The 13,857-nt window shown below is 50.5% G+C and overlaps 1 protein-coding gene across 1 annotated transcript; it reads right to left on the bottom strand.

The window, feature by feature from the left end:
* Positions 1 to 296: 296 nt before the first annotated feature.
* Positions 297 to 9,034, bottom strand: Fam131b (family with sequence similarity 131 member B). The gene is made up of 7 exons (XM_027943386.2): positions 8,983 to 9,034; positions 6,403 to 6,512; positions 6,021 to 6,056; positions 5,630 to 5,723; positions 5,140 to 5,337; positions 3,409 to 3,552; positions 297 to 3,193 (listed from the first exon to the last, which is right to left on the bottom strand). Exons 1-7 carry the CDS (start codon positions 9,008 to 9,010, stop codon positions 2,721 to 2,723), a joined length of 1,083 nt encoding a protein of 360 aa, XP_027799187.1. The 5' UTR covers positions 9,011 to 9,034; the 3' UTR covers positions 297 to 2,720.
* Positions 9,035 to 13,857: the final 4,823 nt, after the last annotated feature.

Genomic DNA, 13,857 nt, shown 5'->3' with positions numbered 1-13,857 from the left:
CCCCTCCTTAGCAAGAGGATAAGAAGGAAGGTGGGGGGGGGAGGGGACAATGGAAGGGGAGGAATGGAAGGTTCGGATTTTCATTTAATAAATTCAGTTGAAAATGAAAGTGCACCCCCCCTAAAAAAATCATTTAGCAAGAGCAATTTCATTCACAAGAATATAAAAACAGCTCTGCTCCAGAGCTGCTGTAAAACGTGCCGCACAGCCTTTAACCCCAAAGGAAAAGCGACCCTTCCCCACCCCCCAGCCTTTTCCTGCACATGCCCCACCCCTCCCCTTAAAATAGGCTAGAAGCAAACCCCCATGCACCCTGCCCCCAGCACCAGAGAGGCAGTCCCTCCCTCCAGAAGAGTCCAAAGTGGTCCCAGGCCAGCTCCTCAGGTCTTCTCCCTCTTGAAGGGGGTGGAGTGCCTAGCTAAAGGCAGACCCCACCTGACTCTGCTGTGATGTGGCAGCACCCAGGGGACCAAGCCCCAGTCATGTGTGAACCCTACTAGTTCCTTCAGCTCTTTAATCATCTTCTGTCGGGGACCATTTGGCTTCGTTGGGAAAAGGAGGGAGGAAAGAAAGCTGCTTTAGTTTACCTTTCTGAACTTCCCAGGGCCCTGAGCAAAAAGGAACTGTACTGAATGAACCTGCTTCCTGGATTAGGTATCCATCATGAGCTGGGGGTAGAACGTAGGGTACTGGGGGATGAGACAAAGAGGAGAAGGTGATGCACTGACAGAGTGGGTCGGATAAGGCAAGGAATCAGGGGCCTTGTGGGTGGAGGGTAGCCTGAGCACACAAACCCCAGTGACCTGCAGCAGGAGATGGGCCTGGACAGCTGCCTGGGTAGGCAAGCTAACCCCTTCCCGACCTCCCAGCAGTGAGGCCCTGGTACGCCGAGTCATGACACATTAGCAAGCACAAGAGGTATTTTCTCCCGTTCAGGCAGCATTAGATGAAGTAAGTGACCAGTCACCTACCGTGGCTCACCATGCCCACTCTCATTTCTGCCGAGAACCAATCTCAGGATAGCCATTCTCCCCCTCCCCTGGAAGACAGCACTGGCTGCACTTGAGGGGCACATGTGTATGAGGGTTGGAAACTGGTGGAGGGCAAGGGTCATAGATGGACAGAAGCACCCCAACTCTTGACCTCTTCACTCCAAAGCCACAGAAGTCGGGCCTATGGGAGAATGGGTAGCTTGTGCTCCTGTCCCAGCAGAGGATCAAGTAGTAGGACCCCTAACAGAGTGTGTGACTCAGGCCTTGAGCTGGGGCCTTAGGAGCACAAGGAAAGGGAAGCAGGCTCTGAGCCTAAGGCTTCTGCTCCTGCCAAAATTCTACCTCCGCCATAAGCCAGGAGTGGGCCACCACTTCAATGGTAGGGGCAAGTTCTGCCCAGCTTCACTCCCCAGTTCACACTGGCTCCTGTCCTCAGGCACCCTCACAGAAGTACTGGGCTGACTTGCTGCTCCATGTCCCCACCTTCCAAACCAAACCAGAGTGGACACTGGGTGCCCACGGTAAGCTTGTACCCCACTGCAAACCCATCCTGAAGGAAGGATGCACTGATTCTCCCCTCTTCCTCCTCAGGCAGCACAGGGAGGGAGGGAGGACACCTGGGAGGCCTTCCCAGGAGTTCTGGGAGGAGCTGACAAAGGGACAGAAGGAACCAGTGCCCACCTTGGCCCACAACCACCAGCCTCATCGGGCGAGGCAGCAGCAGCACCCGACTCCTCCCTCTGCCCTGCTCGACCCTGAGTCCCACAAAGTTATAAAAATGTAGAAAAGGCAAAGAGAAAAGTGTAAACAGCTCCAGAGAATTAGGGTGGGTGGGAGGAGCCCTGGCCCTCATGCTCCCCACCAGCCAGGACACCTACATCCTGTGTCAGCAGATCTCGTGTCCCTCACCCTCCTCAGGGCCAGAATCCTGGAGCAAGGGGTGGAAGAAGGCAGGAAGGGAGCCAGAGCTGGAGCAGCCAGCTCCAGCTGGTCTTTTCCCAGATCTTAGGATCCTCCTTTCAACCATGGGACATTCGAGATCGAGATCCTAGAACAAGCTGCCGTGTTTGTCCTTGATCTCATTAGTAACCCTCTTAACTCTGGGCAGGCCTTGAGATAAAGAATCATGCTTGTACTCCCTGTAAATCCAGCTGCCACGTCCACCTCCTCCTTGGCTCCTGATCTCAGAAGCCAAATTACCCATCGAGGGCAGACTGTCCACCCTGGACACCTACGTGCCCTTCAGTGCCCGCCGAGCCATGAGGTCTGCTCCTCACAGTGGGAATAAGCTGGGGCCACTGCCAGAGGAAACACAGAGTCGGGAACAGCAAGAGTGAAATGGAGAAAGGAGGCATTCAGACAGCACAGCCAAGGCTCCTGGAAGACGGAATCAGGGAGCAAAGAACTGAGATCCAGTCTCCAGCAGGCCCCTTGCCCTCCTGTCTCTGGGCTGCACACAGGCAGACCCAGAGACCCACAGCCACGGCTCTTCTCTCACTACCATGCCAGGTTCACAGCCATATAGTTGCCTGGGTCTCAGTTCCGGGCCTGTGGTTTCTAGAGCGTAAGCCTAGACACAACCCCTGTGGGTCCTCCACTTTCCAGGCGAGGGCTGGAAGCTCCAGGGTTCCCCCGAGGTCTTCTGCCCGGGTTTCAGCTGTGCTGCTGGGGCAAGGGAGGGTCTGGGTTGCAGCCATGCCCCTCAGGTGAGAGTGGCGTGGGAAGAAGCTAGTTGTTGGCCTCACCCTCCTCCTCATCAAAGGACTGCACGCCTGAAGATGTGACATCAGACACCTTCCTGCTGAGAGCAGTGGACACCTCAGGGTCTTCTCGTGGGGAAAGCGACTCCAGGTCTCGGCATCCCGCATCCTCTTCCTCCTCAGGGGCCAGTGGCCTCTTCTCCTCCTCAGCAGGGCCCCTAGCCAGGTCCACCCCACCCACCCCTGGCACCCAGTCAGTGTCTCCCCCCAGCAACGGTGGAGGCTCCTGAGCAGAGTATCCTGAAGCAGGGTGGACAGGCCCCATGTCATGTAGGCTGGGCTGTGAGTCATCAAATGCAGGGCCAAGGTAGGATCCTGTGGCTGGAGAGGCAATGAGGGACTGGTCACTTGCTTCCCAGGCATCAGACGATCCCAGACAGTACATGCCCTGGGACACATAGGAGTGAGGCCAGCCATCCATGGGGGCTTGAGCGAGGGCATCTGTAAAGAGAATCAGGAAGGTTGAAGGGGCCACAGAACATCAGAGGCAGTAATGACAACACAGAAGACTGAGGGTAAAACAGCGGGTGCACAGAGTGGGAGGACAGTGGGAGAGTCGAGACCAACAGGAAAGTCCTGGACAGGTAGATAGAGGCAGCCCAGAAACCGGGGAGCCTCTTAGGCCCCAGGGGTTAGGTTCTGGAACCATCTCTCACCCTGACTCTCCATCAACTCCTGGTAGTTGTCACTGTAGTTGCAGCCCAGTGGCTCCTGGGTGGAGTTGACACTCATGTCCTCACCATCCATGGAAGACCAGGCCATGAGTGTGGCCTCGGAAATAGCAAATTGTTCCATGACTCCTGGGAGAAGAAGTGCAGTCACCACGAGATTCCTCAGGGAACCCACAGACACACGCAAAGGGGGCAGAGACACCCTACTGCAGCGAAGCTCAACAGAATCAGAATGCAAGCCACCAGTTTCATTTTAAGAAAATAAAAAAGAAACAAGTAAAACTCACTTTAACAATATATCTTATACCCTATGTAGCTCAGTATGTATAAAAGATTATCATTTTACCATATCATCAATATAAAAATTATTAATGGGGGGCTGGGGATGTGGCTCAAGCGGTAGCGCGCTCGCCTGGCATGCGTGGGGTGCTGGGTTGGATCCTCAGCACCACATAAAAATAAAAGATGTTATATTCACTGAAAATTTAAAAATAAATATTAAAAAATTCTCTTTCTCTCTCTTAAAAAAAATAAAAAAATAAAAACTATTAATGAGATATTTTACATTCTTTTTTTTATATGAAGTCTTTGAAATCCAGTCAGTATTTTACACTTAGAGCACATCTCCATTTGGACTAGCCACATTTCAAGTGGCCAGTAGTTACTGTATTGAACAGCATAGTTTTTGTATATACCTTGAAACAAGGCAATATTGTGGGACTTCCCAGAAGGTCAGATTTAGGATGCCTAGGGGAAAGAGTTAGGGGTCTCTAGTGAGATTAAAGTTAGGGATTCCAAAAGTTCATCTTCGCAGGTTTTTAGGAATTGAACCTAGTATTAGGCGGTTGAGAGCAGAAGCTAACTGGCAAGTTTCAAGAACAACAGAGAATCCCCAAAGGCACATCAAGGGAATGTGGGTCTACAGTGTTATAAACTGTAAGCTCAAGGGACTGGAAGGAGAAAGAAGGGTATAATAGTGGACATGGTTGTACTTGGGGGACCCTATTCTAGTCAAAGTAATGAGTCAGTTGAAGCTTGTATTGCTACTGCCCTGTCCCAACCTCTGCATGTCCTGCTGTTTTCTCCATCACCCATACCACCAACACACCAAATATTGCCTTGCTGCTAGACCTACCCCTCTTTGTAGGCATTTTTTTTAGACCTGTCATAAGAGCTCTGCCACCCTTATGGGTAAACTACATGTCTGTAATGGAACCTATACTGCGTTCCTAGAACTCAACTCCTTCTGTAGACCGCTGTCTCCTAGTCTAGTTTCCTTGAGCATGAAGAGGTTGTCACAAGTAATGAGCCCAGTAAGTGAATTCCTGACACAAAATGCTGACAGGCTAAGGCTAGAAGAGATCCCCAAGGCCTGGCCTTCTTTCACTTCTAGAAACATGAGTAGAAGCAGAGGCTTTGAAACCCAAGGCTCCTGCATTTCTCTCTACTAAGGGAGTCATGGGGTAGTCCCCCAATGTAGGAGAGAAAGCATCAGGAAAAGGAGGCTCACAAATCCTTAGAATTTCTTTCATTTGTAAGATCATAATACAGGCATGTTTGAAGGCCCTTCTCAGCATCCGGTCAAAACACTTGAAATTATTGGGAAATGTAAGCCTAGGGTCAGCATATGGATGGGGTCAGCATAGGGAAACAGTTTGGAGAGTCAGTCTGTGGTCATCTCAAAACATATCTCTTGAGGGTTCGAGGTTCAAGTACCTGCTAAAAAGCGCGCCTCCTTCTCGCCATCGCTGAGGTCGGAGTAGGCATCCGTATCCCTGCGCACGGCCTCATGGCTATGTTGCGGCTGAATGGTTGGGGCCTTTCCCCAGCCCTGCCACTCAATCATATGGGCCACCCGGCCTTGCCCCATGGCTGTGGGCTTTGTCACATGGTCCTTCATGCTTCTTGAGATCCCTAAGGAGCCAGACATTCTCCATATCCTCCAGAATATCACAAATTAGACCCTGCCCCCCATCATCCCTGCCCAGGCCATAGGATTGCCATCCCATTAGAGCAAGTATCCCACGGGACTCAACATAAGAGGGACAAGCCTCGAGGAGGACACAGGAGCTTGGAAAAAAGAACAAATAACTCAGGGGTATATGGGGATATGGGCCCTTATCAAGCTTGAAAGGATGAGGAGACAGAGACCAGGAGCTTGTAAGTATTCCCTTGTCTGGATGCATCTCCAGGTTGCAGGTCTCACCTGAGAAAGATGACTTGGCCAGGGCCCCAATGCCATAGGCGTTAGAGTTTCGCTTAAGTTTCGGAAGGATGGAAGTTGTGTCCTCCATGGAGAGCTGGAATAGGGAATATGGGAGGAGAAGCAAAGAACAAGAAGGTATAGGGATGTTCTATGAGTGGAGAGGGGTCCGCGGTTTCTACAAATAATATGCACTGGGGCAGGTCATGTATCCTAGAGTCCCCAGGAGGTATATACTCCAATCGCTCTTGAAAATGGAGGACACGGTGGAGCATGGGAGGGCCCACAGTGCCTGCTGGAGCTAGGCAGCACGTGTCCTCTGGAGGGTCTAAGGGAGACTATAAAGAAGAGGGGTTAGGGTGGACTGGGGAAGGCTGGGCACAAGTACACTCACATTGATGCCATCCCAGGAGAAATCAGTTCGCGTTTGCTGTAGGACAGAGGAAAGGAATGGTATTGTAGGCACTTCCAAGGGTGTGTGTAAACCCACACTCCTCACAAGGATGTCTAGAAGTATGCAGAGTGCAGCCAGCTTTCCTGAGGCTAACTTGGGGAAGTAGGATCTCAGTGGGAACGGCTGGCATGTATTTTCAGAAAAGCGGGAAAAAATGTTCTGTAAAAGTGTCAGTCTGAAGGAGTTTTGGGGATGTTGCCATGAAATTTGGAAAGGGAATTCAAAGATCAGGCAGCTAGACACTTAGGGGGCTTCGTTTATGGCTGTTCTTGGGATCTCTGAGTTCTCCAGCAAAGGGGGCAGCTAAGCATGGAGGCCTTACCTCCGTAGAAGGCCGGTGGAGGCTGCTCCCATGCAGTGAGCTGGTGCTGTCCATGTTGATCTGGTCCACATCCTTCAGACCCTTCCAGTCCACTGCAATCACCTCATTCCCTGAAGGGACCAGAAGGTTAGTTGCTCACTCTTGTCCCCTGGGCCTGTCCTTTGTCTTTTCTCACAGAATGCTGAGGCCACAGACTGGGACTACACATACCCCATCTCTTCTCAACAACTGTCATGCTTTCTTCTGATTTCCCATTTCCTAGTGTCCCAATATTTTTGGTGAGAGAAATAATAATGCTGAGCCAAAACATTCAGTTTTAGCTCCACCAAGAATAGCACACTCAGAAAAAGTGTCTCATGGCCTTGTTTGTTGTTGTTGTTTACACAGAGTGGGAGGAATCAGAGGTTGGATTTTAGTAGGATAACAACCCTCCATTCTGTCCAGAGCAAAATGACAGTTTCTATATGGGATCTGGGTTTTTCACCAACTGCAGAGTACAAAAGGGAGCAGAACTTTAAGGAGATGCTTCTTGCCTAGGCTTTATTATTTGGGTGGGGATGGGGAGAAATGTGACTTCCCTCAAGAAAAGACCTTCCATAAGAACTGCTGAACTTGTGGGGATAAAGGCAGAGTGGCAAGGGCTCGTGTGTTCCCAGAGAAGCAGTGAGAGTAGAGAGTGAAGGGTGAGATGGAGACACTGCACTGTTGGGAGACAGGTGATAGATTCAAGGGGAGGGACAGGAAAGTAGGAGACAAGGGGACTTTGCAAAATCGGCATTGAAAGTATAGGAATTTGAGGCAAGTTCAAGAAAACAGAAGACAAGGGAAGAGTAGACAGGGTTTGAGGGCTGGCAATGTAAGGGAACCAAGGCGCGTGAACCAAGGAGCCAAGGGGTAGATGCGTAGCCCTAGTGCAGAGTGGCACCATCTGAAGTCTCAGGGAAGAACTTCTTGGGGAGTTGCTGAGGGATTCAAGCATCAAATGGCTGTCTGAACCATTTGCTCTTATGGATCTTCTACACAAAAAAGTTTTGTGACTCAGTTTGGGGTTACAGGTCCCTTCTTGGAAAGGATGCATTGAATGGGGTCTTGGACATGAGGAGGCATTGGGGCATCTCTGATACAAAAGGAAGGGGGTTGGAATTAATGGGATTGGGGGAGGTAGGACCCCTGTCAAGCTGGCCAGCTCCCCCTTGGGTACCTTGGGGGATGCTGAGATGGGTCAGGTCAGGGGCTGTGACTGGGATACAAAATATGGACATCTGCACGTAGCAGGAATGGGGCAGGCAGAGAACAATCTCTGAGAAGAGAGATGGCGGAGGGCAGAGTGGGAGAGAGGGGAGGGAGGAAAGGTGGCCTTTGAGGAAGAGGGAGAGCTGAGTCAGAGCCTTGGGGGGCAGGGAGGAGGAGGGAAGGGGAACTGGGGAGAAGGGGTGAAAGCAGAGGAGGAGGGGGGTCTCCATGGAAATAAATCGGGTCTCAGAGAAATCAGGCTTCCGGAGAGTGAGTTTGTTTGTAATAATAATACGAATTATTCTCTCAGCCTGAGGTCACTCACTGGGGCGTGTAGGCGGGAGAAATTGGGAGTTGGAAAGGGAAAAATTGGGGGTTTGGGAGAGGGTTGGATTAATTTGTTAAACCGCAAGAGCAGAACGGGTGCATGGGGTGGGGGATAGAAAGGCGGTAGTCAGGCAGAGGTTGAAGGAAGAGGTCGGATTAGGAGGCGCCTTCCACCTCCCCCAGGCAAAGGTAAATAAAGAGCCGGCCCCGCCCCGACAGCCCCCGCTGACAGGTGCCGGCGGGTCCCGGGCTTCCTCCGTGGCGCCGGCCCCACCCTTCTGGGAAGCGGGCTCCGGCCCCTCTCGATGCTCCAAGCCCCAGCCTCCGCCGGGTGTCCAGGTGTCCACCGCTCTCCCCTCCACCCCAGCCCAGCCCGGTTCCCTGCGGGCGCGGAACCGGTTCCCTCCCCAGGCACCAGGCTCTTCCCGCCCCCGCCCCAGAGGGAAAATGCACGTGAACAAAGCAAATCGGGGGAGGCAGGAGCGACGGGAAAAGGCAACCGAGAGGAAAAGGGTTGGGGGCAAAACGCCCGAGCCAGATGGAGGTTGGCGGGATGGGGTGGGGGCGTGCAAAAGGCACTCGGGAGCCGAGAGCCGGGCAGGGGGCTCTTAGGAGGGGGCTGCTCTAGAAGCCGCGGGGCGAGGAGGCGCTGGGCACCGCGGAGTAGAGGCGACGGCCTGGAGGTGGAGGGTGAGGGGACCGAGAGTAGGGCAGAGCGACGGAGGAGCGGAGGGAGGCTGCCGAGAGACGAAGGGAGAGGGACCGCGCCTGCGGGAAGGCGACGGGGAGAAAGGACCGAGCCGAGAGGGACGGAAGCCCTGGAGGCGCCAGAGGCGAGCCGGGAGGACGAGGAATGGAGGGACCGCGAGCGGATGGAGGGAAAGTGGAGGCGCGAGGCAGGGCCGGGCGGGCGCGGGCAGCGGTGCCCGGAGGGGCGAGGGCAGGGATGGGGGAGGGGGCGGAGGAGCGACCCGGGGCCGAGCCCTGCCTCCGCCGCCCGCGCCCGGCCGCGGTACCCACCCACAGTCCGCGAGCCGATGCAGCCCATGGCTCCGGGGGCCTCCGGGGCCGGGCCCTCACCGACTCGGGGCGCGCGCCGGGGGGAGCACCGGGAGCCGCGCCGCCGCCCCAGCCGCTCTGCAGCGCCGCGGCTGTCTCCGCTCGGCTCCGCTCCCCCCTCCCCTCTCCATCCCTCCCCACGGCAGCCTCCGTCGCCGCCGCCGCCGCCGCCGCCGCCTGGCTCCCCCGCCCGGGCTCGGCTCGCGGCGGCCGGGGAGGGGGCGGCCCGGGGATTGGCTGCGCCCGGCGCCTCCCCGCCCCTGGCCCCGACCCTGCCGCCGCGCGCCCCGCGCCCCTCGCCGCGCCGCTGCCGCCTCCCTCCGCCCGCCCTTCCCAGACCCCTCCCCGGGGTGCCGGTGGGATCCCAGGGTACCCGGCTGGCGTGTTGGGAGCCGGGGCAGGAACCCAGGGCCCACCCTTGGACGCCGGCGGGTGCACTTTGAGGGCTGGGGGTGGGAATGCTTTAGGTTTAGAAAGTAGGATGGGGTGGGAGTCAAGCCCGACTGAAGGGCCTTGGATACCAAATTCCGCAAACACTTGTTTTCTTCCTGGGGCCGCATCTGGGACGCACACGGGAGCGTGATTGGATACAGCTTTGGTTGCTCTGCGTTTCATGTGCGCTATTTTGTCCACCCAAACAGATCGTGAAGTCTTTGCCAGTGGGTCGTGTGTGAAGCTTCCCTGTGCTCTGTGCTCGCTGGACGTTCTGCGATGGGTGTGGGGACGGTGCGGGCAATCTAACTCCAAGCCTGACCTGGGATGGGGAGTCATGGGATAATTCAATCACAGCTTGAGTGCAGTAAAAACCTCAGGACGCGAGGCTGGCTGGAAGACATAGTTTTAAGTCCCATTTAACTTTCTAAGCCTTGCTTTTCCTAAGGAGAGCGTGGGTATCACGAAGCAGGAAAGGGAGAGGAAGGCGGACCTCTGGAGGGAAGAAGTGAGGAAGATACCAAGGTGGTCTATCATGAGTTGCAAGGGCTAAGGGCACTATGTCGTAACAGGGAAGAAGTGGAGTCCTGGAAAGACACTTGAGAAGAGGCAAGGAGCCCCTTTAGTCTCAATAGTCCCAGCAAGCCCAAATTGTGAGAGCAGGTCAGGTTAACCCCAAGGAAGATAAACAAACACTAGTCCAGGATGTGTTTGCTCTCCATAGCTTTGATGTTCCTCCCTAAGTTGGAGAGAGGATGGTGGGCCAGAGCCCCTGATGTGTGCTTCTAGCAGAAAGAAAGGAGAAGTCTATGGATGCAACTTTGCAACATTTCAGTTATGAATGGGAAGCTGCATCCTATGGAATTCCAGAAGATGTGGGCAAAGATAATTCGTCTGTTTTTTTTGATACTACAGCAAAAGACTGAAGACTAGATAATTTATAAAGAATAGAAGTTTAGGGCTAGGGTTGTGGCCCAACGGTAGAGTGCTCATCTAACACATTCAAGGCGCTGGATCCAAGCCTCAGCATCACGTAAAAGTAAATAAATAAAAATAAAGGAATTATGTCCAACTACAACTTAGAAGAAATTTTTTTAAAAAAATTAGAAGTTTATTTGGCTCACAGTTCTGGAGGCTGGAAGTCCAAGAGCATGGTGTGGCGTTTGCTCAGAGTCTGGTGAGGGCTTTCTTGCTGTATCATGACACCACTGGCAGGTATCACATAGGGGAAAAACAAGAACACCAGCTCTGGTCTCTTTCTTTTCTTATAAAGCCACTAATGCCAAAATGGGAGTTCCATTCTCATGATTGCATCAAATACTAATCACCTCCAAATGACCCCACCTCTGTATGTCATTAACGTGTGAATTTGAGGATTAAGTTTCCAACACTTGGATTTGGGGGGGAACACATTTAAGCCATAGACAATACTAGTAATCTAATTGCAAAGATCTGAGAGGCGAGATTATGGAGAGAAATTGATCTTTTGTTTATGTGCATGAAGAAATAAACCAAATCGAACGATATAACACCTTAGGGGAGAACAGATAAGAACCAGTTATAGGTCTGCTTGGATTTTAACAAATCAGTACAGTTTGTGGCAGCAGCTGATGCCTTATTTCAAAAAAAAGTACTTTCTTTTCCCCCTCATCTACTATTGTTGGTGATACAACAGAAACATCAAATAGTTTCAGTCCTTCTGGAATGTATTGTTTTGCTGCAAAGGAAAGAAAACAGAAAAATGATAAAACAAACAAGAAAAAAATACTAGTCTCAATGCCCTGAAACCCCTATTACTTGATCAGAGAAAACATTGACAGGTGAATGGCCAGATACAGAGATCTTAGACCAACTGCCTTCCGCCATAAACTGCTGTCCTCTTACAGTAATCCTTGAGTAATATATTTATATTGTACTATGTAATCCTGTACCATGGTTACCATTGCCTTCCTTTGGTCCCCCTCCCAAAGCTATACAAGGCTGTATCTATCCAGATGACTTAAATCGGGTTAGCATGAGGAATCCCAGGCCCTGGAGACCCCTCCCACATTTTTTCCTGAGGAAGTTTCCAGCACCAGAGAAAAGCAAATTAACTCTAGGCTCAGTCCAGGCCAACTCCACTCCCTGTCAGGGTCCTCTTCCCTCCCATCATTTAGGGCATTCTCCCAGTCTCCTTGTCACCTTCTGAGCCAAGGCCAGAGATTCCAGTTCTAGCAGGAAAGGAAACAATCATTCTAGAGGACAATTTGACAATACCAATCAAAAAATTGTTGACATATGCATTGTTCTTGTGGTTGTTACTAAATTGTGATACAATATTCCATTTATAGAAATATTCTAAAGGAATAAAAATAGAATGTTGACAAATATTTAACCTTCATCACTCATCAGAGCAAAGCTGTTTACATCATACCTGGGAATTATTTAAATAAATCATGACATATGTCTATAATAGCATAATATACCACTATTAATAATATCGTATAGTAGCATTTGTTGACATGCGAAAATATTCATGCTATATTGTAACATTATAAAAGGTAGGCCTATAAAAGTTATTATAAAAGGGAGAGTATAACAGTTTTTGTTTAAAATATACACACATTCTTCCTATCATTTCTCAGTCTTTCTATCCCAAGTAATTTATGGAATTCCTGATGAAAGCTCATGTTTCACAAGGCTCTAAGTCCATTCATACTATACAGTTTGACCTCCAATGAAATCATAATATTAACTGGGTTATTTCCAAAATCTAAAAATATAGGACTTTGGCAGAATGCCCCTGTGTGCATTGTACTTCCTAACTGGTCGCCTTTGGGACACAGTCCCAAGGTGAAATCATGTCTCCCAACCTCTGTTTTGCTGGCCAGGAGAGGTTGGCCTCCTGTCGGTAGTTCTTGGACAGAAGGAACTGATCAGGTTCAGTAGCAATAGTGTTTATATTCTTGTTCTAGGATGCATGGAGAGAGTAAAGAATCCATAACCTTGGATGGGAAAAATGACATCTTCATATGCACTAACTTGTAACTGTAATTCCATTGACTTCTGTAGACATGTAGGTAGCAAGGACTGTAGAATCAGAGGTGTTGTATTGTGTCTTTGTCACCAGTACAAGTCACAGATGGTTATAAGATAGTCATTATATTGTTTTACAATATCTGTTGTGTTCATCACCATTGCCTTTACATTTTTTATTTCATGCTTTGTCTTTGTGTGTATGTGCATATAGGAAAATGTTGTACCTCTGAGCTGTATCCCCAGATCCTTAGTTAATGCTTTTATAAAGAAGCAAATACATTACTATAACACAATTTTATAATAACTCTATTTTGATATAATTTCCTCCCTCTCACTTTTGTTTCTTTCCCTTTTCTCTTTCTCTGTTTTCCCCTCCCCTCCCCTTCTTTCTTTCCTTCTTTCTCTTTTTCTTCCTCCCACTCTGTTTCTCTTACCTACCTTCCTTCCTCCCTTTCTCTTTCTTCCTCCCTTTCTCTTTCTCTCTTCTTCCCCAGAACTGTCGATTGAACTCAGAGGAGAGGCTGGCCTCAAACTTGCCATTTGGCTTTAGCCTCACAAGCCATTGGGATTACAGATGTGTGCACCTTTCTCTGCTGTAATCATATTTATTTCATTTTACACATTTAATATTATTTTGAGAGGGGAGAACATGGGCTTTCCAGATTGCAAGTCCAGGACACAAAACCATTTAAGAACTCCTAGCCTCCAAAGACGCATCTGGTGGAGGGATCACCTCTTTCATCACCCCTCTCTGTGTGGACTTAATCGTGTTAGCAGTCGCAAACCAAATGGCCTTGTAAGATATGTATCTTCTCATTTGTATCTGGGGTGTTCAAAAACTATGGTAGGTTCTTTCCTCTTATCTGAAAGACTGAGGGTGTGAAAGCTGGGGTGGGGGGGCTGCCTTTATATACACAAGCACAACAGCTTAGTGATGCATTTCATATATATATATATATATATATATATATATATATATATATATATATATATTGGACACAATACATTCTATTCATTCATATGTGGTGCTGAGGATTGAACCCAGGGCCTCACACATGCTAGATGAGTACTCTAAGGCAGAGCCACAACCCCAGCCCTTAATGATGCATTACTATTGCTTTAATGGGAGACTTTAGATCACTGTTAAAGGCCTAGGAAGTGATCCAGCTGAGAAGGGGAGGTTCCAAGTCCAAGAGGACAGCACTGATTGCTTAGGCAGTGGCAGGTGTGTGTTGGGGGAGCTCAGGGAGAGGCATTAGGCTCCTCAGGAGGAATCCAGCTCTTTCATCCTAGCAGAGGGAAAGATGGGAGAGGGCAGCAGTCTGCATGTTTGGTGTTGGAAAGATGAGGGATTCCTGTCTGCTGGCATCTGTTCTGTCTGACAAA

This window comes from Marmota flaviventris, chromosome 1 (genome assembly GCF_047511675.1).
Source record: "Marmota flaviventris isolate mMarFla1 chromosome 1, mMarFla1.hap1, whole genome shotgun sequence".
In the NCBI taxonomy this organism is placed as follows: Eukaryota; Metazoa; Chordata; class Mammalia; order Rodentia; family Sciuridae; genus Marmota; species Marmota flaviventris.
Note: the sequence above shows the minus strand (reverse complement) of the source record. Positions and strands in the feature narration are given on the sequence as shown.